Raw genomic sequence first — 24865 nt, forward strand, 5'->3', positions numbered from 1 at the left:
GACCTTTATCCTCATCTACATACCTTCCTTCTTTTGATTTTAATCTAACTAATCCTTGTTTTACTTTTCTTTTCTTATTTATGTATCTAAAAAATGTTTTGTCCCCTTTTTTTTTTTTTTACTGACTGTGCTATTTTCTCTTCTGTGTGTGATTTGGAAGCTCTTACAACTTGCTTAGCCTCTTTCTGCCTAATCTTATAGATCATTCTTTCTTCCTCACTCTGGTTTTTTTTACAATTACTAAATGCTAACTTTTAGTTTATTTTACTATTTTGGCCACATGTGGATTCTTGAATTTTTTTTGCTTTTACTGCCAAGCCTAATGCATTTTTTTGTTGCCTTCAGCAGTGCAACTTTTAAATAGTCCCATTTCTCTTGGACTCCATTTAAATTGCTCCAGTCTATTAGTGACTCCTTTACACATATTCAAATTTTAGAAAAGTGTTTTTCTAAAGTCTAAAACTTTGTTTTTGTGTGGTGTAACTCAGTCACTGTTCTTATATTAAACCACACTAACTGATGATCACTGGATCCTAAACCTTCACCTACAGTAATATCTGATACCAAATCTCCATTTGTTAACACTAAATCTTGTATGGCCTCTTTAGTAGGATCAGTAATTCGATTTATTGCTCGATAGGTATCATTACATTTATAGCTCGCTGGGTGTCGGTAATTATTCTATTTATATCTCGCTCTGTATCACCATCCATACCCTGTATCACTCCGTATCATCGTCCATGCTCCTTGTCACTGCCTATACCATGTATCACTGTGTCTTCGTCCATACCCTGCATCACTCCGTGTCACCGCCCATGCTCTGTATAATCACTTCTTGTGCAAATCAAGACACAGACTTATTCACTGAACTGCACACTGACTGGAAATTAAAAATGAATTGAAGTTAGGATATTTGCTAAAGTAGAAATATAGAAGGCTGAAGCGATCATCCGTTGTTGCTGTATCTCTCGTGCAGATAGAACTTGCTGGCATTTAGGTTCTGGACTGGGTGTGATCAGCTTTAGTCCGTTCTCAGATTCTTTGTTGCAATGGATTAACTTGGCTCTCCACAAGTTCAAAAGGTAATCCAGACTTTTTTCTTGTTTTTTTGGTTTTCTAGTCTATGTCTGGTTTTCTTTATTGCTTCTTTATTGGGATATCTGGGTTCATTCCTATAGTCTGTCCCTGGGATTCCCAGTCTCCAGGTTTCCTTTAAATGTTTGTTTTATGTTGCCACACCCGTTTGTTTACCATCATTCCCTTTGTTTCAGAGTTCCTGCAGGCAGCTCCTCAAGGCTTCTGCCCTTTCTTGCAGGTAAGTGTTATATATGTCTTCTTTGGTTGTTTTAGCATACATTAGGCAGTGTAGGACCTGCCAGATATGGGGTACATTGGCGTTGTTGGCAGACTTATGCAATGTATGATCATATAATGTAACTAAATCCCCTTGATTTTCATATATAGTGCTTAGTTATTTCTCCTCTTCTTTTGCCTATGTTATCTTGTCTTGTTTTAGTTTGTATACCCAGTCCATGTACAGTCCTGCCCATGTTATGTTCATGTTTTCCTCGTGTCGTGTGTGTATATGTTCAGGGTTTAGCTTTCTATCCTTCTCTGGCTCTGGGTTCTCCTAGTTCTGTCTTGTTTTCATGTTTGGTGCCTACCTTTGGTGTCTTGCCTTGTTTCTGTACTGGAAACATTCTTGCTGCAGAGCCTCCCTATTCAGCTCTGGGAGGTCTGCTTAATCCTAGTTCCTGGGATCCGCTTAAGCTGATTCAGGGTTTTGGCTGCACAAACGCTGGTGCTCAACACCAGGGGGCGTGTGGTTACCCTGCACCAGACCCTGCTAAACCACCTCCACACTGTGACTCCTACTCTGAACATCAGGCATACTGGGTCCCGCTCCATGCGCCGCCGACCGGACAGCATCTAGGTCCCGGGCACCGGACTGCCACCCTGACAGAAAAATGTCCGTCTTGACCCCAGAATGGCAGTGAGATCTCTCCTTGGATCAAGAAGTTATTATCCCACTAATTAAAAAGATATCCCTAAATATGTTTTTGCAAGTATTTATCCAATTGCGGTTTAAAAAAGAACTTGTAACCACTTACCTTGTCTCATAATCTCCTACAGTCTTTTTATATACGGGGTTAAAAACCTTTGATTTGCAGGTCAGTTGCCTGCAGGCACAAAGTTCTATGGTGTCCCGCGCTGCCCAAGCCAAAAAAAGGCAAATAAAGTATATATAATAAATTCATTAACTGGATATTAAGGGTCAGTGGTTATTAGGTTCTTAACTCACTAGTGATCAGTAAATAGATTTATTGCTCGATAGGTATCATTACATGGTATAGCATGCAGGGTGTCTGTAATTATTCGATGTATAGCTCGCTAGGTGTTGGCAATTATTAGATCAGGGTCAGCCATTGGGGAGTGAAAAGTCTTCATGTGTACGCTAGTTTAGAGTGGTAATTTAACACCTGACTTCTATCTAGGATCGGATGTTTTATGGCCTGATCTAGATCTCCACGTCACAAGAGCAGTTTTATAGCTTGCTAGCCCCACTTACTTGTAATTATATGTATTGAGAGAACCCGCCCATGCTGACCTGCAAGTGTACGAAGCGAGGTAACGGCCCCCGCTGACCTGCAAGTGTACGAAGCGAGGTAACGGCCCCCGCTGACCTGCAAGTGTCCGAAGCGAGGTAACGGCCCCCGCTGACCTGCAAGTGTCCGAAGCGAGGTAACGGCCCCCGCTGACCTGCAAGTGTCCGAAGCGAGGTAACGGCCCCCGCTGACCTGCAAGTGTCCGAAGCGAGGTAACGGCCCCCGCTGACCTGCAAGTGTCCGAAGCGAGGTAACGGCCCCCGCTGACCTGCAAGTGTCCGAAGCGAGGTAACGGCCCCCGCTGACCTGCAAGTGTCCGAAGCGAGGTAACGGCCCCCGCTGACCTGCAAGTGTCCGAAGCGAGGTAACGGCCCCCGCTGACCTGCAAGTGTCCGAAGCGAGGTAACGGCCCCCGCTGACCTGCAAGTGTCCGAAGCGAGGTAACGGCCCCCGCTGACCTGCAAGTGTCCGAAGCGAGGTAACGGCCCCCGCTGACCTGCAAGTGTCCGAAGCGAGGTAACGGCCCCCGCTGACCTGCAAGTGTCCGAAGCGAGGTAACGGCCCCCGCTGACCTGCAAGTGTCCGAAGCGAGGTAACGGCCCCCGCTGACCTGCAAGTGTCCGAAGCGAGGTAACGGCCCCCGCTGACCTGCAAGTGTCCGAAGCGAGGTAACGGCCCCCGCTGACCTGCAAGTGTCCGAAGCGAGGTAACGGCCCCCGCTGACCTGCAAGTGTCCGAAGCGAGGTAACGGCCCCCGCTGACCTGCAAGTGTCCGAAGCGAGGTAACGGCCCCCGCTGACCTGCAAGTGTCCGAAGCGAGGTAACGGCCCCCGCTGACCTGCAAGTGTCCGAAGCGAGGTAACGGCCCCCGCTGACCTGCAAGTGTCCGAAGCGAGGTAACGGCCCCCGCTGACCTGCAAGTGTCCGAAGCGAGGTAACGGCCCCCGCTGACCTGCAAGTGTCCGAAGCGAGGTAACGGCCCCCGCTGACCTGCAAGTGTCCGAAGCGAGGTAACGGCCCCCGCTGACCTGCAAGTGTCCGAAGCGAGGTAACGGCCCCCGCTGACCTGCAAGTGTCCGAAGCGAGGTAACGGCCCCCGCTGACCTGCAAGTGTCCGAAGCGAGGTAACGGCCCCCGTTGACCTGCAAGTGTCCGAAGCGAGGTAACGGCCCCCGTTGACCTGCAAGTGTCCGAAGCGAGGTAACGGCCCCCGCTGACCTGCAAGTGTACGAAGCGAGGTAACGGCCCCCGCTGACCTGCAAGTGTACGAAGCGAGGTAACGGCCCCCGCTGACCTGCAAGTGTACGAAGCGAGGTTACGGCCCCCTCTGATACAAAAAGATAAGTCCTGCGCTCACTCACATCACTACTGGGCCGGCAGCAAGGACTACAGTACACACCTGACTTCTAGCCTAGGATCTGATGTTTTATGGCCTAATCTAGATCTCCACGTCACAAGAGCAGTTTTATAGCTTGCTAGCCCCACTTACTTGTAATTATATGTATTGAGAGAACGCCCCCCGCTGACCTGCAAGTGTACGAAGCGAGGTAACTGTCCCCCACTGACCTGCAAGTGTAAGAAGCGAGGTAACGGCCCCCCCCCCACTGACCTGCAAGTGTACGAAGCGAGGTAACCCCTCCCCCGCTGACCTGCAAGTGTACGAAGCGTGGTAATGGCCCCCGCTGACCTGCAAGTGTACGAAGCGTGGTAATGGCCCCCGCTGACCTGCAAGTGTACGAAGCGTGGTAATGGCCCCCGCTGACCTGCAAGTGTACGAAGCGTGGTAATGGCCCCCCGCTGACCTGCAAGTGTTCGAAGTGTGGTAATGGCCCCCCGCTGACCTGCAAGTGTCTCATGGCTCACAGTTCACTTTATAGCTTGCGAGTTGTAGCACAGAAGTTTATTTCTATAAACTTTGTCTTTTCTTTATCCAGACAATATATATTATGCCGCTTATGGAGGTTTTGTTAGACATCCCAGAGTGTGGTGGGATTGATCATAGAATAGTTTATTTCCATACAGTGTTAAACTGTTGTACCTTTACCAAAGAGTGTCATGAAAAAGAAAAGAAAAAAAAAATGTGTGTATATATATATATATATATATATATAAATAAATAAAATCTGAGCTTTAAAATCAAACCTCAGGCAATTTGAGATTTTAGTGACTATTTGGCCTTGGCCGGCATTCATTCACAGGTGAGTATGTATTAACAGGACTGGTATCCCACACTCAGCCACCTCCTCTCCCCATGAAAGACACCTTGCATTTCAAAATGTGCACAAAATGATACATTTATTTTTTGTTTTATACAAAAGAAGGGGTTATGTACACAGTACTGTGTTTAACTTCCACAACTTCTCCCAGGAACTTTTCCAAGGAAAAGATCTATTATAATAATAATAATAATAAATCATCATAATAAAATACACACAAGCACAACAAAATGAAAATCTGAATAACTGAAAAGCAGGAGATATACACCCTAATTTCCCACCTCCCTGAGGAGTCCAGCTTGGGGCGCACCTCCCAGCAGCCAATCAGGACCCCAAGTGTTCGCATGTAGCCTGTATTCCCAGCCTTTGCTGTCCACTTGCCCCTCACTGGCACAGTACTGCATGGGCACTACTGCTGGTACGTTGGCACTGGCCATATGGTCCAGCAACCAGGAAAGGTTGTCAGAGGGGAAAGAAAGAAAGAAAAGGGAAAAAAGGTAATTATCAGAAAACAGCCCATTTGTTGTGAATACAAAAATTTCAAAATCCAGGACACAGCCATTGACCTGTGAGCCCATTATAGTGAAACTCGTGCCAACTAGGAGGGATACAGAGAAACGTTAAAATCCATTATCAAAAGAAATAAAAAATTTAACACGTTTTCATAGTTGAGAATACAGTGATCAATTCAGGTTACCTGTTAGCGTCTTTAACCCCTTTGTAGTCCGTATAAAGTCATGTTTGTCATGAATGTGTCTAAATCATGGTCACTAAAGGGTTTGCTGGGTTGAATTTAATTTGTAATCATATAGAACAGTCCCCCAAGTTTGGGTTCACTTTGGCTAAAATAGGATCTAGAAACAAACTTACTAGAAGAATCAGATATCCTGCAGAGTTTAACCGTTACAGCAGCTCTGTCGGAGGACACACAAGACATCCTGCAAAGTATAACCGTTCCAGCAGCTATGTCTGAGGTCACATGACACATCCTGCAGAGTTTAACCTTTACAGCAGCTCTGTCGGAGGTCACACAGGACATCCTGCAAAGAATAACCGTTCCAGCACCTCTGTTGGAGGTCACACGAGACATCCTGCAGAGTATAACCGTTCGAGCTCTGTCGGAGGTCACAAGAGACATCCTGCAGAGTTTAACCGTTCCAGCAGCTCTGTCAGAGGTCACACGAGACATCCTGCAAAGTATAACCGTTCCAGCAGCTCTGTCGGAGGTCACACAGGACATCCTGCAAAGTATAACCGTTCCAGCAGCTCTGTCGGAGGTCACACAGGACATCCTGCAAAGTATAACCGTTCCAGCAGCTCTGTCGGAGGTCACACAGGACATCCTGCAAAGTATAACCGTTCCAGCAGCTCTGTCGGAGGTCACACAGGACATCCTGCAAAGTATAACCGTTCCAGCAGCTCTGTCGGAGGTCACACAGGACATCCTGCAAAGTATAACCGTTCCAGCAGCTCTATCAGAGGTCACACAAGACATCCTGCAGAGTTTAACCGTTCCAGCTCTGTCGGAGGACACACAAGACATCCTGCAAAGTATAACCGTTCCAGCAGCTCTGTCGGAGGTCACACGAGACATCCTGCAGAGTTTAACCGTTCCAGCTCTGTCGGAGGACACACAAGACATCCTGCAAAGTATAACCGTTCCAGCAGCTCTGTCGGAGGTCACACAGGACATCCTGCAAAGTATAACCTTCCAGCAGCTCTGTCGGAGGTCACACGAGACATCCTGCAAAGTATAACCATTCCAGCTCTGTCTGAGGAAGTTCAAGACACCACGCAGGTTTTAACAGTGGCCTCCATCTGAAGACCTGCTGGTGGTCAGATGAAGTCTGGGACATTGCAAAACATTTAACTAGTAAGCACTTTATTTCTGCTAACTCACCTAGCTGTGTTTAATGCCTTAGGATATGTATAGTGAAGGTTCAGTCTATGGCCAGAGAGGCTGAAATACACAAACAGAACTCTATGGTAATCCTCACCAGCCAAAGCACATGCCTCACACGCGCCCATCAACGCTGCTGTATGCTTTGACTATATTCCCGCACTCTGCCAAATGTAACCTTGATTGTTGACAGCGTAAAAATGTGCAAGTTGTTTTAACGCCCTGGCCACTTACCCTAAAAAAAACTGGCACTTGACCCACTGTCTGTGCAGATGTGATAGAACGGTATTGGTTATAGCAAGGAGCAGAACAGTGGTGGGAATATGGGGAAGGCACTCTTATTTAGCAGCAAGTCATTTATTTTTCCGGTCAACCTTTTGGGACTGAAATATTAATATAAAAGGCTCTGCATTCACTATATATCTACACAGAGCAAGCTTTCTGACCAGCAAATACAATGCTTTCTATACAAATACATGGGACTGGTGAGGTAAACTGTAAACAGCGTAAGAACCCACACTTTCTGGGACCCATGTGGTTACGGAGCACGTGTTTATTCAGTTAAATGTTTTGTGTCTTTCCCTGATGTGTCAATTTGTAAGAATGCAGAACATGAACTGTAAATATCACTGGAGCCTGCCACACATGGAAACAGGAGAATAAGTAAAAATAACAGCTTCCTATGAAGATCACTTTCTCAGCCAGATAAACACATGATTTAAAACAAGATTCGAATGTACTGAATGGCTGTGCATTGAGAACGTCAAGTCTGTAGCGCCCTTGTGCCAGTGAGCTTCTGTGCTGGCACTGCAAAGTCAGACTCTTATACCAGCTGTTTAGGGATCAATGAAGGCGTAGCTTACCTCTAAATGTAAATACTGAAAACTGACTTGTAGAAAAATAGATTTTTTTGAGGGGTCTTTTTCTTCTATTTCCTGCTTACCGAGCCGCCCCTGCACAGGACCTGCCAGACGATAACACTGATAGCCAAGTCCAGTAGAACCACCCTATGTGCACCCAGGTCAAGCACACCACATCAGTTCCTCAGCTTTTATATGTAACAGATACATAGGGTAGATGCGCCCACTCACACCATGTCAGTGCAAAATAACGTGTTTAGCTAGAGTGCGTGAGGGAGCGCAGGCATTTAATTTTAACCCTTTCATTGCTGCAGACTTCAGGGAGGGCAGTTAGTACAGACAGGGGCTTCTTTCTCTTTGGGGGTGCATATAAAGCCATCTTCTGTGCCATACCGGCATATGTTGGAAACCAAGACGATTGAAAGAAAACGTGAAAAAGGCAACAATAAATAAGTGGTAGAGTTTGTAATGTCAGGTTCTGCGCTCCACACCTGATCAGTCATTTTTACTGCTGTGTGTAGCGTCCAAATTAACCACCTGGAGCTCCGTGAGATTACTGCTCGTGCTGGACTGCTGCCCGATGACGGCCATCTGCAAGAAGAAACAGACATGATATACACCCGGCTGCAAATGACCTTTACTGCCTCCTAACAGCCTGCTAAATCTAGAAAAATTAATAATAAAGCACTTGGAAGCAGAATTCTAGCCATTGCAAAGTGTGGGAGGTATAGCCCGCTCTTGTGTTTCTTCTTTTCATCCGTCTCCATAAACCAAAGGACTCCTCTCCACCTAGAAACTAGATAAATGGCTCCGGAAACCAAAGGAAATGAAAAAAACTCTCTCTCTCTCTAAAAGGGGACCACCTCTTCCATGCCTATTTTCCCATATTTTTAGCATTTGGTGATCTGAATGGAGACAAATAGGGCAAATGAGCGGAAGGAGGATCTACTCCCCTTTCTAGTGCCCACTCCAAGTACAACCCACAGCTGACAGACTATAGTTGATGGGTCTAATTACCTGGTGGAGTTGCACTGCTGACACAGGAATCTGGACAGTACCAGACGGGGCAGTTAGAAACACCTGCTGCACGCCTCCTGTGGATGAGATGGGGTTACTGGAAATCACTGTTTGATGAGGAAATGCACAACGAGTGAAACTTTTACTTACCCTGCTCCTGTGAGTGTGACACCTGCATGGAAGGAGCAGAGGAGAAGGCATTGAGCACGGTTAGACTGCCATCCGCCAAACCCTGAGTGGGAGCATACATCACGGCGTGTGGACTGGGGTACATCATGTGCCCACTAACAGTTGTAGGCACTGAAGAGGTCATGATGGCAGCAGGTAATGTCACTGGATGAAGAGAATTCACATTTGATAAATAGCAATTGCTGGGCACAAATCATAGTTACTAAAGGGCATTTAATATAGTGCGTGGTGCAAACCCCAGATACTGGAGAGCATTTAATAGTACGTGGTGCAAACCCCAGATACTGGAGAGCATTTAATAGTGCGTGGTGCTAACCCCAGATACTGGAGGGCATTTAAAAGTGCGTGGTGCTAACCCCAGGTACTGGAGGGCATTTAATAGTGCGGGGTGCTAACCCCAGATACCTGAGGGCATTTAATAGTGCGTGGTGCTAACCCCAGATAATGGAGAGCATTTAATAGTGCGTGGTGCTAACCCCAGATACTGGAGAGCATTTAATAGTGCGTGGTGCTAACCCCAGATACTGGAGAGCATTTAATAGTGCGTGGTGCTAACCCCAGATACTGGAGAGCATTTAATAGTGCGTGGTGCTAACCCCAGATACTGGAGGGCATTTAATAGTGCGTGGTGCTAACCCCAGATACTGGAGAGCATTTAATAGTGCGTGGTGCTAACCCCAGATACTGGAGGGCATTTAATAGTGCGTGGTGCTAACCCCAGATACTGGAGAGCATTTAATAGTGCGTGGTGCTAACCCCAGATACCTGAGGGCATTTAATAGTGCGTGGTGCAAACCCCAGATACTGGAGAGCATTTAATAGTGCGTGGTGCTAACCCCAGATACTGGAGAGCATTTAATAGTGCGTGGTGCTAACCCCAGATACTGGAGAGCATTTAATAGTGCGTGGTGCTAACCCCAGATACTGGAGGGCATTTAATAGTGCGTGGTGCTAACCCCAGATACTGGAGAGCATTTAATAGTGCGTGGTGCTAACCCCAGATACTGGAGAGCATTTAATAGTGCGTGGTGCTAACCCCAGATACTGGAGAGCATTTAATAGTGCGTGGTGCTAACCCCAGATACTGGAGAGCATTTAATAGTGCATGGTGCTAACCCCAGATACTGGAGGGCATTTAATAGTGCGTGGTGCTAACCCCAGATACTGGAGAGCATTTAATAGTGCGTGGTGCTAACCCCAGATACTGGAGGGCATTTAATAGTGCGTGGTGCTAACCCCAGATACTGGAGGGCATTTGATAAATCCAAACAATGGAGGGCATTCTATATAGATAGTTGCTAACCATGGCACTGGAGGGTGCTATAGACTGCTCTGCACTTACCCCAGGAGCTATGGGCATTAGGAGGACCTATATACCACTGGATGCTAAACCCAGGCACACAAACTTCCTACATATTGCTGGGAAATTAGCACAGGCAACTGCTATAGATTGATGGTGGTATACCTGTTCCACTGGAAGATGTCTGGATCAGCTCTGAGCTGCTGTCACTGGACGGTGATGTCTGACTTGCTGGATGAACCTGGATGGCTTGCACTTGCTGTGCTACAGCTCCCCCTGCTGAAAGAAAGCAAAATGGCACTCAATCACCTTATTTTCTTTGAATAAAGGATATCCAAGAAAAACCCAAAAGGTTAAAAATTCTAAAAGAATGCAAATGTCACACTAGCTGCAAAAGATTGTAGCCATACACCGCCCAATCTTCAAGAACAGGATTTCCCAATTGATGTTCTGCAAAACCCTAGGGTCCCACGAGAACAAAACTGATTCCGGTCCGATTTGCCCATCGCTTGGCACAACAGGGGCCCGACCATACACCTCTACCTTTTAAGACCTAAACTGTACAATCAGATGCTGGGAGAGCGCAAGCAGAAATGAGAAAGGCAGCAGCGGGAGGGAACTGCTGCAGACTCCACACACCAGCAGCACTCCAAGCAAGCCACCCTCCTGCAGAAAAAGGTAAGAGGGTGGCTGTAAAATATAACGAGTGTGAGTGTGTACACAGACACTCCTGAACTCAACTCCAAAATTATATACACACGCGCCCTTCACTCAAACACCAATATTACACACAAATGTACATCCACATTTAAAAGACAGTAGATCCAAACACAGCCCTGCATATAAATGCCAACATTAGAAACACACACCCTGTATTAAAAACACACCTGCTACTAAGTACTACAATCTTCCTACATGTGGTAATTCGTGAATACATACCAAATAAGAAACCATTGCGCACAGTTAAACAAAAATGCTGTGCTACGGTGCAAAATTATTTGTGGTGTTGCATGATTTTGGTACACTGTCAAAGGGTTTCACAGGAAAAATTAATTAGGAACCCCTACTCTACAAGTATATCTGCTGGTCAGAGGTGATTAGCATGTGGCAGTCTGATCAGAAACATTACCTCCTGTGTGGATTCCTTACCAGACATGAGTGTAAAGCCAGTCGGCAACTGCATTAGACCAGCTGAACTCATGGCATTTCCCTCAGTCTTCAGTACGGTTCCATTGGCACTTGTGACAGGTGCCAAGTAGTTGGTGATTGGAAAGGAGTGCCCACTGCTGACCTGCATGGATGTGGAGGTGGTGGGAGCAGTCTGTATGCTGGAGGTACCGGGCAGGTTAGTGACCGTGAATGCCGGCTTTAGAGAGTCCTGGAAAATAAAGGGAAAGCTTGATAGTACTGAACGACGCCGAGCACAAGAGCTGACAATCTACTGTGTGAGTAGGCGTCAAATTAAAGAAGAATGAGTGAGCGGACAGTGCACTCTATTCCGTGGGGTCTATTCCGTAAAATACAAAATTGTAGAAGGCAGCAATACCATTTATAGGAGTGTTTTAGAAATTGTTCAGCGATTTTATTTACGTTTCGCCATTCGATTTTCAGTTTGTTACAATTTAGACTACAAGAAAGCAGGAACCAAGAAATTGTCTCATGGAAACAGACAGTGATAATACCGGACACACACACACACACACACACACACACACACACACACACTGCTGCAATAAAACATGTGTACACAGGACAGACAGTGATAATACCGGACACACACTGCTGCAATATAACATGTGCACACAGCACAGACAGTGATAATACTGGCCTCTCTCACTGTCTGTACTGTGTACACATGTACTGCTACCTTCATTTTGCTCCTTTTTAGGGTTTAGTTCAGAGGGAGCAGATTAACTGGGCGTGGAATTAATGTACAAGCTGGGGGTCTGGGTGGGTCAGAGACAGAATGCATGTATTAGCTGGGGGAGAGAGAGTATTATAGTGGGGGTGTTGAGAGCGTTATTAGCTGGGGGAGCTGGACACACACACTGCAGCAATATAACATGTGTACAATATAACTAGTGAGAGCGTTATTAGCTTGGGGAGCTGGAGTGGGGTAGTGAGAGCATCATTAGCTGGGGGGGCTGGAGTGGGGTAGTGAGAGCGTTATTAGCTTGGGGAGCTGGAGTGGGGTAGTGAGAGCATTATTAGCTGGGGGAGCTGGAGTGGGGTAGTGAGAGCATTATTATCTGGGGGAGCTGGAGTGGGGTAGTGAGAGCATCATTAGCTGGGGGGGCTGGAGTGGGGTAGTGAGAGCGTTATTAGCTTGGGGAGCTGGAGTGGGGTAGTGAGAGCATTATTATCTGGGGGAGCTGGAGTGGGGTAGTGAGAAAGTTATTAGCTTGGGGAGCTGGAGTGGGGTAGTGAGAGCGTTATTAGATGGGGAGCTGGAGTGGGGTAGTGAGAACGTTATTAGATGGGGAGCTGGAGTGGGGTAGTGAGAGCGTTATTAGCTTGGGGAGCTGGAGTGGGGTAGTGTGAGCATTATTAGATGGGGAGCTGGAGTGGGTTAGTGAGAACGTTATTAGATGGGGAGCTGGAGTGGGGTAGTGAGAGCATCATTAGCTGGGGGAGCTGGAGTGGGGTAGTGAGAGCATCATTAGCTGGGGGAGCTGGAGTGGGGTAGTGAGAGCATTATTATCTGGGGGAGCTGGAGTGGGGTAGTGAGAACGTTATTAGCTTGGGGAGCTGGAGTGGGGTAGTGAGAGCGTTATTAGATGGGGAGAAGTAGTGGGGTAGTGAGAACGTTATTAGATGGGGAGCTGGAGTGGGGTAGTGAGAGCGTTATTAGCTTGGGGAGCTGGAGTGGGGTAGTGAGAGCATTATTAGATGGGGAGCTGGAGTGGGTTAGTGAGAACGTTATTAGCTGGGGGAGCTGGAGTGGGGTAGTGAGAGCGTTATTAGCTTGGGGAGCTGGAGTGGGGTAGTGAGCGTTATTAGATGGGGAGCTGGAGTGGGATAGTGAGAGCATTATTAGATGGGGAGCTGGAGTGGGATAGTGAGAGCATTATTAGATGGGGAGCTGGAGTGGGATAGGGAGAGTATTATTAGATGGGGAGCTGGAGTGGGGTAGTGAGAGCATTATTAGATGGGGAGCTGGAGTGGGGTAGTGAGAGCGTTATTAGCTTGGGGAGCTGGAGTGGGGTAGTGAGAGCATTATTAGATGGGGAGCTGGAGTGGGGTAGTGAGAGCATTATTAGATGGGGAGCTGGAGTGGGATAGTGAGAGCGTTATTAGATGGGGGAGCTGGAGTGGGATAGTGAGAGCGTTATTAGATGGGGGAGCTGGAGTGGGATAGTGAGAGCGTTATTAGATGGGGAGCTGGAGTGGGGTATTAGATGGGGAGCTGGAGTGGGGTAGTGAGAGCGTTATTAGATGGGGAGCTGGAGAGGGGTAGTGAGAGCGTTATTAGCTTGGGGAGTTGGAGTGGGGTAGTGAGAGCATTATTAGATGGGGAGCTGGAGTGGGGTAGTGAGAGCGTTATTAGCTTGGGGAGCTGGAGTGGGGTAGTGAGAGCATTATTAGCTGGGGGAGCTGGAGTGGGGTAGTGAGAGCGTTATTAGATGGGGAGCTGGAGTGGGGTAGTGAGAGCATTATTAGATGGGGAGCTGGAGTGGTGTAGTGAGAGCGTTATTAGCTGGGGAGCTGGAGTGGGGTAGTGAGAGCATCATTAGCTGGGGGGGGCTGGAGTGGGGTAGTGAGAGCATTATTAGATGGGGAGCTGGAGTGGGATAGCGAGAGCATTATTAGATGGGGAGCTGGAGTGGGGTAGTGAGAGCATTATTAGATGGGGAGCTGGAGTGGGGTAGTGAGAGCATTATTAGATGGGGAGCTGGAGTGGGTTAGTGAGAGCATTATTAGATGGGGAGCTGGAGTGGGGTAGTGAGAGCGTTATTAGCTTGGGGAGCTGGAGTGGGGTAGTGAGAGCATCATTAGCTGGGGGAGCTGGAGTGGGGTAGTGAGAGCATTATTATCTGGGGGAGCTGGAGTGGGGTAGTGAGAACGTTATTAGCTTGGGGAGCTGGAGTGGGGTAGTGAGAGCGTTATTAGATGGGGAGCTGTAGTGGGGTAGTGAGAACGTTATTAGATGGGGAGCTGGAGTGGGGTAGTGAGAGCGTTATTAGCTTGGGGAGCTGGAGTGGGGTAGTGAGAGCATTATTAGATGGGGAGCTGGAGTGGGTTAGTGAGAACGTTATTAGCTGGGGGAGCTGGAGTGGGGTAGTGAGAGCGTTATTAGCTTGGGGAGCTGGAGTGGGGTAGTGAGCGTTATTAGATGGGGAGCTGGAGTGGGATAGTGAGAGCATTATTAGATGGGGAGCTGGAGTGGGATAGTGAGAGCATTATTAGATGGGGAGCTGGAGTGGGATAGGGAGAGTATTATTAGATGGGGAGCTGGAGTGGGGTAGTGAGAGCATTATTAGATGGGGAGCTGGAGTGGGGTAGTGAGAGCGTTATTAGCTTGGGGAGCTGGAGTGGGGTAGTGAGAGCATTATTAGATGGGGAGCTGGAGTGGGGTAGTGAGAGCATTATTAGATGGGGAGCTGGAGTGGGATAGTGAGAGCATTATTAGATGGGGAGCTGGAGTGGGATAGTGAGAGCGTTATTAGATGTAGGGGGGGCTGGAGTGGGATAGTGAGAGCGTTATTAGATGGGGGAGCTGGAGTGGGATAGTGAGAGCGTTATTAGATGGGGAGCTGGAGTGGGGTAGTGAGAGCGTTATTAGCTTGGGGAGTTGGAGTGGGGTAGTGAGAGCATTATTAGATGGGGAGCTGGAGTGGGGTAGTGAGAGCGTTATTAGCTTGGGGAGCTGGAGTGGGGTAGTGAGAGCATTATTAGATGGAGAGCTGGAGTGGGGTAGTGAGAGCATCATTAGCTGGGGGAGCTGGAGTGGGGTAGTGAGAGCGTTATTAGATGGGGAGCTGGAGTGGGGTAGTGAGAGCATTATTAGATGGGGAGCTGGAGTGGTGTAGTGAGAGCATTATTAGATAGGGAGCTGGAGTGGGGTAGTGAGAGCGTTATTAGCTGGGGAGCTGGAGTGGGGTAGTGAGAGCATCATTAGCTGGGGGGGGCTGGAGTGGGGTAGTGAGAGCATTATTAGATGGGGTGCTGGAGTGGGATAGCGAGAGCATTATTAGATGGGGAGCTGGAGTGGGGTAGTGAGAGCATTATTAGATGGGGAGCTGGAGTGGGGTAGTGAGAGCATTATTAGATGGGGAGCTGGAGTGGGTTAGTGAGAGCATTATTAGATGGGGAGCTGGAGTGGGTTAGTGAGAGCGTTATTAGATGGGGAGCTGGAGTGGTGTAGTGAGCGTTATTAGATGGGGAGCTGGAGTGGGTTAGTGAGAGCGTTATTAGATGGGGAGCTGGAGTGGGGTAGTGAGAGCATTATTAGATGGGGAGCTGGAGTGGGGTAGTGAGAGCATCATTAGCTGGGGGAGCTGGAGTGGGGTAGTGAGAGCATTATTAGATGGGGAGCTGGAGTGGGGTAGTGAGAGCGTTATTAGCTTGGGGAGCTGGAGTAGGGTAGTGAGAGCGTTATTAGCTTGGGGAGCTGGAGTTGGGTAGTAACAGCATTATTAGCTGAGGGAGCTGGAGTGGGGTAGTGAGAGCATCATTAGCTGGGGGAGCTGGAGTGGGGTAGTGAGAGCGTTATTAGATGGGGAGCTGGAGTGGGGTAGTGAGAGCGTTATTAGCTGGGGAGCTGGAGTGGGGTAGTGAGAGCGTTATTAGCTGGGGAGCTGGAGTGGGGTAGTGAGAGCGTTATTAGCTGGGGGAGCTGGAGTGGGGTAGTAACAGCATTATTAGCTGAGGGAGCTGGAGTGGGGTAGTAACAGCATTATTAGCTGAGGGAGCTGGAGTGGGGTAGTAACAGCATTATTAGCTGAGGGAGCTGGAGTGGGGTAGTGAGAGCATCATTAGCTGGGGGAGCTGGAGTGGGGTAGTGAGAGCATTATTAGCTGAGGGAGCTGGAGTGGGGTAGTGAGAGCATCATTAGCTGAGGGAGCTGGAGTGGGGTAGTGAGAGCATCATTAGCTGGGGGAGCTGGAGTGGGGTAGTGAGAGCATTATTAGCTGAGGGAGCTGGAGTGGGGTAGTGAGAGCATCATTAGCTGAGGGGGCTGGAGTGGGGTAGTGAGAGCATCATTAGCTGGGGGGGCTGGAGTGGGGTAGTGAGAGCATCATTAGCTGGGGGAGCTGGAGTGGGGTAGTGAGAGCATTATTAGCTGAGGGAGCTGGAGTGGGGTAGTGAGAGCGTTATTAGATGGGGAGCTGGAGTGGGGTAGTGAGAGCATTATTAGCTTGGGGAGCTGGAGTGGGGTAGTGAGAACGTTATTAGCTGAGGGAGCTGGAGTGGGGTAGTGAGAGCATCATTAGCTGGGGGAGCTGGAGTGGGGTAGTGAGAACGTTATTAGCTGAGGGAGCTGGAGTGGGGTAGTGAGAGCATCATTAGCTGGGGGAGCTGGAGTGGGGTAGTGAGAGCATTATTAGCTGGGGGAGCTGGAGTGGGGAGACAGTATTAGTGGGAGCAGAGTTAGTGTACTAGTTAGGGATCTACAAGACCGTGTGTGTATCGGCTGGGAAGGAGGAATCCATGCTCGACACTCCCCCCACCCCCTCCCCATACACAGACAGCTGCATCTTATAAGGAATGCAGCCCCCCTGCCAGCAGCGTAGGGAAGGGAAACCACTCCTTATAAGGCCATGGAAGCACAACCAAAATTTTATCAATGAGAGGTGAGAGAGACAGAGCACAGCTGTTCCGGACACCTGTCCTTCTTGTCTCAATCTCCAGCAGCACGTCAAGCAGACTTCTCCCCCCACAGCAAAAGACAACAAGCCATGTCCTCACACCTGTCCCTTGCCTGTGACTCCAAAAAAAATAAAAATTAAATAAATAAATAAACCAACCCAGATAGACAAGAAGTCCCAAAAAAAGAATAAACACAGGATACAGCCCCTTTCCTGCTGGACCTTCAGTGACACGTTAACCCCCTCTCCTAAAACTACACAAGACGGTAACTCCCCGCCTGCTGAAACCCTCCATCCTAAAATATACCAAGGAGAGAAAGACCGTACACTGATTTTATAACAGCCACATCAGACCCCATTAGCAAATGAACATCCTGTATATTCCAAGCTAACACATCCAATCCCACACAGGAAAGGAAAGGCAATATTCAAAGCCCCACCGGCCACAGCACACATTTAAAGCCCCCCAGCGAAGACACGCATTTAAAGCCCCTAGTGCACAGCGACCAGAAGGGACGGGCACAGTATAAAAGGGGCACAATGCTCATACCTTGGTCTCTCCACTGCTGTCAGATTCTGATACTTGATAGGTGAGATCAGTCTCCTCAAAACCGGTGGCACTCATTCGCTGGTCAGTGGAAGGGTCAGAACGTGGAGGGGAATCCGGAGAATTTAAGCAGGTCTGAATCAGAGCTTTCCCGGTCTCACTGGTTATCATTGGTTGCAGTTTACGTGTAGCAAATGTGTAGACATGGCCTGTTTCACTGGCCACCAGCAGCAAGACCTGCGTCCCAGTCAGAGTGGACAGCTCGTAGGCCTGACAGAGGAGGAAGACACAAAACAAGAAATGAGACATCAACATTTCCTGAGTCATCAATATTTTTAAACAGATCTCAGGGACCACCTTGTGACAACAGCACAGAAATTCAGAGGCCGGACAGATCTATAAAATTTCTGTAGAACAAGTAGCCAAAACAGGAGCGAAAGGCATTATTTCTTAAGGAATCCACCAAATGCGTAAAAAACACACACACAAAAAACAATAGTAGCAAACACTACCAGACAAGTCCTTTAACATGAATAACAATGTTTCTATAAAGGCATTACAGATTACCAATGCTGACCTGAAACCAGAATTACCCCATTCATCTCCTGTACACTCCCAGTACTTACCGCATCACCTACCTAAGGCAAAATGTAAACTAGTGGGAAGTTATCACAGGCTGAATAGGACAATCCTTTTCTACCGATATACTCCAAGTTAGCTTGAAGAATAAAAAGCACCTTCCACTGGGTCCTGGTAGCGGCAGATTTCTGCTTTGCCTATGCTAGGGGCTCATGGGAAAGGGCCTGAATGAACTACTTGGCAATCATCGTGAATAAAGCAGGAAGCGGCTGCTCTGTGACTTTATTTCTGCATGAATGGAGGTGATCCTGGCCATATGTTTTCTCTGCCATAGAAAGCCTATACAGTTATTATGATGCGCTTATGTTGTACATCAGGCGTGTCCAACCTGCGGCCGCATGCGGCCCTCAACCGCTTGTAGTAAAGGCCCAGATGTCATCCGGGCTGCAGGAAGCCCATTACTTACTGTGCTCTTTCTGCGCAGCTCCCAACCCGTCAACACAGCTCAGCTCAGCTATACCCCAGTCAACACAGCTCAGCTCAGCTATACCCCAGTCAACACAGCTCAGCTCAGCTATACCCCAGTCAACACAGCACAGCTCAGCTATACCCCAGTCAACACAGCACAGCTCAGCTATACCCCAGTCAACACAGCACAGCTCAGCTATACCCCAGTCAACACAGCTCAGCTCAGCTATACCCCAGTCAACACAGCTCAGCTCAGCTATACCCCAGTCAACACAGCTCAGCTCAGCTCAGCTATACCCCAGTCAGCACAGCTCAGCTATACCCCAGTCAGCACAGCTCAGCTATATCCCAAACAACATGTACGCCAACCCATCAACAGCTCTGATATGCCATTTACAAGGCCTTTAACAGGATTCTCTTCTTCTCAACCAAACCACATTAATATACAGTGTTCAATAACTCTCCTCTACACCAGACATGTATCAAGCATTAAACATGAGAAAAATAAATAAATGTCGCTTTCTAAGATATACCCTGTATTGAAGACTAAGGTCTAAGAAATTGCAAAAGTATAAAAAGAGCTCAGTAAATAAGGGAGAAATCATTAAAGGAACAAACATATATTCCTAAACCCTGTAGTGTTATAAACTACATCTAGCCCCCCCCCCCCCCCCCCCCTGCTTGCCTTCCTAAAAGCTCCCTGCGTTTTTCACTTGGTTCCAAACATCAGCTTACCGCCAGGAGACAGCCAAGGTTTACATGCTACAAATTGTATGAACACTTCAGAGTGGAGTTATCCTACCCACCACAAAAAAGAATAACGTACACATGGACAGCAGGATACACCTCAAATGTGCAGAAAGGGTCTCTCAGGCTTAGACCACTCATGGCCCAGTCACTACTGTCATTTTACCAGTCCCAGTCCCCGCTGTCAGTGTACGTCTTTATGTTTACCAGTCCCCGCTGTCAGTGTACGTCTTTATGTTTACCAGTCCCAGTCCCCACTGTCAGTGTACGTCTTTATGTTTACCAGTCCCAGTCCCCACTGTCAGTGTACGTCTTTATGTTTACCAGTCCCCGCTGTCAGTGTACGTCTTTATGTTTACCAGTCCCAGTCCCCTCTGTCAGTGTACGTCTTTATGTTTACCAGTCCCAATCCCCGCTGTCAGTGTACGTCTTTATGTTTACCAGTCCCAATCCCCGCTGTCAGTGTACGTCTTTATGTTTACCAGTCCCAATCCCCGCTGTCAGTGTACGTCTTTATGGTTACCAGTCCCAGTCCCCGCTGTCAGTGTACGTCTTTATGGTTACCAGTCCCAGTCCCCGCTGTCAGTGTACGTCTTTATGTTTACCAGTCCCCGCTGTCAGTGTACGTCTTTATGTTTACCAGTCCCAATCCCCGCTGTCAGTGTACGTCTTTATGGTTACCAGTCCCAGTCCCCGCTGTCAGTGTACGTCTTTATGTTTACCAGTCCCCGCTGTCAGTGTACGTCTTTATGTTTACCAGTCCCAGTCCCCTCTGTCAGTGTACGTCTTTATGTTTACCAGTCCCAATCCCCGCTGTCAGTGTACGTCTTTATGTTTACCAGTCCCAGTCCCCGCTGTCAGTGTACGTCTTTATGTTTACCAGTCCCAGTCCCCGCTGTCAGTGTACGTCTTTATGGTTACCAGTCCCAGTCCCCGCTGTCAGTGTACGTCTTTATGTTTACCAGTCCCAGTCCCCGCTGTCAGTGTACGTCTTTATGTTTACCAGTCCCCGCTGTCAGTGTACGTCTTTATGTTTACCAGTCCCCGCTGTCAGTGTACGTCTTTATGTTTACCAGTCCCCGCTGTCAGTGTACGTCTTTATGTTTACCAGTCCCCGCTGTCAGTGTACGTCTTTATGTTTACCAGTCCCCGCTGACAGTGTACGTCTTTATGTTTACCAGTCCCCGCTGTCAGTGTACGTCTTTATGTTTACCAGTCCCCGCTGTCAGTGTACGTCTTTATGTTTACCAGTCCCAGTCCCTGCTTTCTGGGGGTGGGGGGGGGAAGGACTGTTTAAGTCAGCAGAACCCCATATCTGATCAGTGGATATCAAATTAAATAAAAAAGACTTTTAGTACGTTTCCCAACATTCGCATCTGTAGCCAAAAACCCATGTAATATAGTAGGAACATTAAATAATAAAAAGGAACCTTGGAATCTGAACGCTCCCTTACTCGAACAATTCGGTAGTCTCGGTACCCGAACTAAACTTGGTATTAGAATAAAAAAAAAAAATCACATGGCATTAACCTCGTTGGTATGACTTTGTTGATAGTTTAATAATACCTTGAATGCATAAAATTAACATTTGTGTTAAAATGCGGTCATTGTGGGTGCTGGAACGGAGTAATCTAATTTACACTCCCTTACACGGTGTTCCACAACCTAGTCAATGGGGTGAAGCAGTAAGCAGCACTTTCACCTAGTTTATAAGAGACCCCAAGGCCTACTTGTGTGAAGATGGCCAATGAGGAGCAGGTATGGTCATTACTGAGAGAAAATCCCGAGACATTGCACAAGCAGGTGGTACAGACTCCTTGCCAGATGATGCCTGTTGGCTGATGGGAAATGGTGGAAGAAACTCTGCTTTTTTTCCAAGATTGACAATGACATAAGAAAGTTCCATGCTGCAGACCACACATTAGTACATTACTTTAATAATGTTGTGTTGCACGTAATAATAACAAACAACATACGAGCAGATTGCATGCTGCTGTGTGTTACAGGAAAGACTAAAACCTTAGCTTGGTCTAATGTTCCCCTCTGTGTTCAAACTCCCACTACTCTTGGGCTGCAGCAATGGCCGTAGAATCAGCCCAACTACATAGAGCAAAAAATAAATAGATAACAAAAACGTTCCCTGAACACTATGCCAAGTCCAGATCTACATTTAACAGGAGGTATTTAGCACCACTGCAATGGCCATGAAAGTGGAAGGTTCTCTGCCGTGTCAACAATTGACCTTTCTGCTTTGCGCTAAAAGGTGCCCAGGACGCCCCCCTGATAGTACTCATCCCCCACTGTGCCCAAGATCCCCCAATAACTGCGCCCAGAGCTCCTGTGATAACTCTTATGCCCTATTGCGCCCAGGATCACACGGATAGCTGTCACAGAGTGCCATACCCACACGTGCCCACTTTTTTTTTTTGTGTGTGTGTGTGTGTGTGTGTGTGTTTCGTGTGCTCTGCCTTGTTCCCTCGTTCAGGAGCATTTATACAGAACCCTTTTGTCTTCCGAACGAGAAAATCCCCGGTGCCCCATTAGAATGTTCACACCAATTAATTAGAACGCTCACACTAGTAACATAAGTGCAAAACCGCAAGGTAAGTAATTAATAAGTGCTCCCCTGGGTAGCCGCCATTTCATACAGATAAACGCCAACCAGAGGGGAGCATTCATATTTCCATAGGGGACGCTTCTATTGCCTGGTGTTCGCACTGGAGCCTCACGAACGGAGACCGGTCTGGGAAATATACTGGTGTGGGGTTCCTGAGGTTGGTGGGGACACTAATGTGACTGGCTATGTTGGCGGGATTTCAGTGCCTGGGAGACCAGATCCCTTCTCCTGCGGGAGATCGCCCTACCTGCTCCTAAAAGGTGCCATAATCACTAGCCTGAGGAGATCCAGTAGCCTTCTGCCTGTAGCCGGACTGTCAGCAGGGCAGACAGCAGCTGCCTACCTGGGAGCTACGAGTCCAGGCTCGTAGCTGCCCAACGATCACTCTCTCTAGTGCTACCGACGTGGAGATATCCACCAAACAGAGAGGCGCAAGCCACATCAGAATCCCTGAAACTGAGGCAGCTTCACTGCTGCAGAGTCCTGCTGGCCGCCTGGAAGTCCGTGCTGACCAATAGGAGAAGGGCTACCATTCAAACTAGTTTTGCTGCCTTTCTCCTGATTGGACAGCGAGACACCTCCCCGCTGCCGCTTGGTTTAGGCGCTAAGTTTGAATTCATCGGCCTAAACCAAGCAATTCCGTAGAACCGTTTTCGGGGATGTACAGAGCCCCAAGCCCAGACTTTACACGGGCTCTGTACATCCAAGAGCCCCACTATTTGCAGGGATCCTAAGCTATCCAGAGATAAAATGTTCCCTGTGTGTGCCCCATTTTGTTCCCCAATGTATGCGAGGTGTCCTACTGTTTGTAATTGTTGTGCTGTTGGTATCTCCCAGAGCGGGAGATGGTGGTTATCTGTAAGCCAACCCCCTCAAGCATGGGGCTTGTACTGAATTGAATGGAGATTCACTGTCTGTATATAAATGAAGCCTGTACCAATAAAGCATTGTTAGTGTTGCACCGTTCATCAAGTCTGGGCTGATGTTTGGGTAACCAAGGGCTCTGATCACTGTTTCACTTGGGACCTGGGAGACTCAGTCGGAGTATAGGTGATCCGTTACAGTACTCATCCCCCACTGTGCCCAGGGTACCCCCACCCCAAGAGCTCTCATCCCCCCACTGTGCCCAGGGCACCCACGATAGCTCTCATACCCCCCCCCCCCCCACTGTGCCCAGGGCACCCCAGATAGCTCTCATCCCCCCCCCCCCCACTGTGTCCAGGGCACCCCAGATAGCTCTCATGCCCCTCTGTGCCCAGGGCATCCCCAAAAGCTTCCCACATTTCTTGTCCCCACCGAACCCTGAACCTTCACCCCCATTTCATGTCCCCACCGAACCAAGTGCCAACACCCTGGCTCTAATCCTCACTGAACACTGGGCCTTCACCCCATCCCTTGTCCCGACTAAACCCTGTCATCCTGACTTCCGTCTCTACCAAACTCTAGATCTCTATCTGGCTTTTGTCTATACAGTACCAGAATCTTCTGCCACATATCACATTTTCACAGTCCCTCTGCCTTCTTCCTTGCTGTCGTTTCCCCCATACCTTGGGTGTTTGCCATGGACAAATTCCATACAATACCTGCACAGTTCTCATCATGCATATTATATTGCCCAGGCAGACTAACTGCTCCTTTGTGCCCATTCCTCTTTTTCTGTGGATCTTTATACACGTTCGTCCCACGCACCCTCAGCTTTTTTCCTGGATCGCCTATCTGAGAACCTCCTGTGTCATCTAAAAGGCTTTCTTCGCTAGGTTTCCTTTGACCTCTTTACCGGGTACCCTCTTGCACTCTATTTCACATGGTCTCTTAAATCTCTGTATTCTTTCTCCTTCATAGCCCTGATATATGCTCCGTACTCTTCCCCTGTTTATTTATGTTCCCCCCCATCCCAATACTTTCTCTACCACAGATTTCATGCTTTCCTGACACACACCATGTGACCATTGACACACTCATTCTGAAAGTTGAGTTATCTACCACCATGAGCTTACCTTTTTCATGATGCCAGTCTTTCTCTTGCTGAATGTGGTGTACCTCCTTAGCTTGTTATCGATAAACTCCATCTTGATCTTGACCCTACCCCGAGTTTTCTTGCCAGGTTTGGCTCCAGAAACCGACCCACTGGCACCAGGATATCCTCCTCCACCTGTCCCAGGGCCTCCAGCTTCTGGAACCCCAAGGTCCAGCTCGGTTAAGCTACGCTTCACCCCCCTGGACAATGAAGGTGGATCATCATCTTCTCCAGAGTCTGAGGTAGCTTCACTGCCACTGTAAACGGCCTGTCCACCACCCGGGGCCATTTCATACCGGTTTCCCATTAACCCAGGGCCTGGTGTCCTACCCTTGCCTGGAGAAGCTCCATTACCAGCACGCCGAGGTAAGCCAAGAACTGAGCTCCGGCCCAGAGAGGAGCCATTCCCTGGGGTGGCCCCAGCCTGACTTGGTAGCATCAGCGTGACTCTCCAAACCTTGTCCCCACTACTCACTGGACTGACCGGCCTGTTATGGATTATTAACCTGGGGTTAGCAGTGAGAGACCATGGGCTAAATAATCATAATTCCTTTGCAACCCTATACAATCTTCCAGGCCTGGCAACCCTAAACTGCAGAGCTTACCTCCACGCAAGCTGGAAACCCCTAAAACTCAGGGCAATCCGACCCCCCCCCCCCCCAAGGCTGGGAACCCCTACAGCTAAAACATTAAGTCCTAACTCAACATCCCCCTCACTCTGTGCAGAGCTCCCTGTCCCCCCCCTCACTCTGTGCAGAGCTCCCTGCCCCCCCTCACTCTGTGCAGAGCTCCCTGCCCCCCCTCACTCTGTGCAGAGCTCCCTGTCCCCCCCCTCACTCTGTGCAGAGCTCCCTGCCCCCCCTCACTCTGTGCAGAGCTCCCTGCCCCCCCTCACTCTGTGCAGAGCTCCCTGTCCCCCCCTCACTCTGTGCAGAGCTCCCTGCCCCCCCTCACTCTGTGCAGAGCTCCCTGTCCCCCCCTCACTCTGTGCAG

At 48.5% G+C, this 24865-nt stretch overlaps 3 protein-coding genes across 7 annotated transcripts in view; all 3 read right to left on the reverse strand.

Moving 5' to 3' along the window:
- Positions 1–24865, reverse strand: part of PTK7 (protein tyrosine kinase 7 (inactive)) — a 436928-nt gene that overhangs the window by 268391 nt on the left and 143672 nt on the right. The window lies entirely within an intron of this gene.
- LOC134587649 (uncharacterized) lies at positions 4883–6519 on the reverse strand. Of its 5 annotated transcripts, none has more exons than XM_063444195.1 (2): positions 6451–6519; positions 4883–6402 (listed from the first exon to the last, which is right to left on the reverse strand). In XM_063444195.1, exons 1-2 carry the CDS (start codon positions 6513–6515, stop codon positions 5616–5618), a joined length of 852 nt encoding a protein of 283 aa, XP_063300265.1. In that variant the 5' UTR covers positions 6516–6519; the 3' UTR covers positions 4883–5615. The 5 variants fall into 5 exon arrangements, with proteins under 5 accessions (XP_063300265.1, XP_063300267.1, XP_063300264.1 ...); XM_063444197.1 differs by having other exon boundaries at positions 4883–6252; positions 6352–6515; XM_063444194.1 differs by having other exon boundaries at positions 4883–6303; positions 6352–6515.
- On the reverse strand, positions 4883–24519 carry SRF (serum response factor). The gene is made up of 7 exons (XM_063444191.1): positions 23853–24519; positions 17448–17714; positions 11238–11466; positions 10254–10367; positions 8750–8932; positions 8600–8676; positions 4883–8173 (listed from the first exon to the last, which is right to left on the reverse strand). Exons 1-7 carry the CDS (start codon positions 24309–24311, stop codon positions 8078–8080), a joined length of 1425 nt encoding a protein of 474 aa, XP_063300261.1. The 5' UTR covers positions 24312–24519; the 3' UTR covers positions 4883–8077.

The sequence above is a fragment of the Pelobates fuscus genome, chromosome 2 (genome assembly GCF_036172605.1).
Source record: "Pelobates fuscus isolate aPelFus1 chromosome 2, aPelFus1.pri, whole genome shotgun sequence".
In the NCBI taxonomy this organism is placed as follows: domain Eukaryota; kingdom Metazoa; phylum Chordata; class Amphibia; order Anura; family Pelobatidae; genus Pelobates; species Pelobates fuscus.

Coding starts and splice junctions, on each gene's coding strand:
- LOC134587649 (XM_063444195.1), bottom strand. CDS start 6,515: ATGTCCTGTGTGACCTCCGACAGAGCTGCTGGAACGGTTATACTTTGC. Junction 6,403..6,450: donor TGCAGGATGTCTTGTGTGTC/CTCCGACAGAGC, acceptor GTCTCGTGTGAC/CTCCGACAGAGCTGCTGGAA.
- SRF (XM_063444191.1), bottom strand. CDS start 24,311: ATGCTACCAAGTCAGGCTGGGGCCACCCCAGGGAATGGCTCCTCTCTG. Junction 10,368..11,237: donor TGGCTTTACACTCATGTCTG/GTAAGGAATCCA, acceptor GCTTTCTTTCAG/CAGGGGGAGCTGTAGCACAG. Junction 8,174..8,599: donor CAGCAGTGCAACTCCACCAG/GTAATTAGACCC, acceptor TTCTTCTTGCAG/ATGGCCGTCATCGGGCAGCA.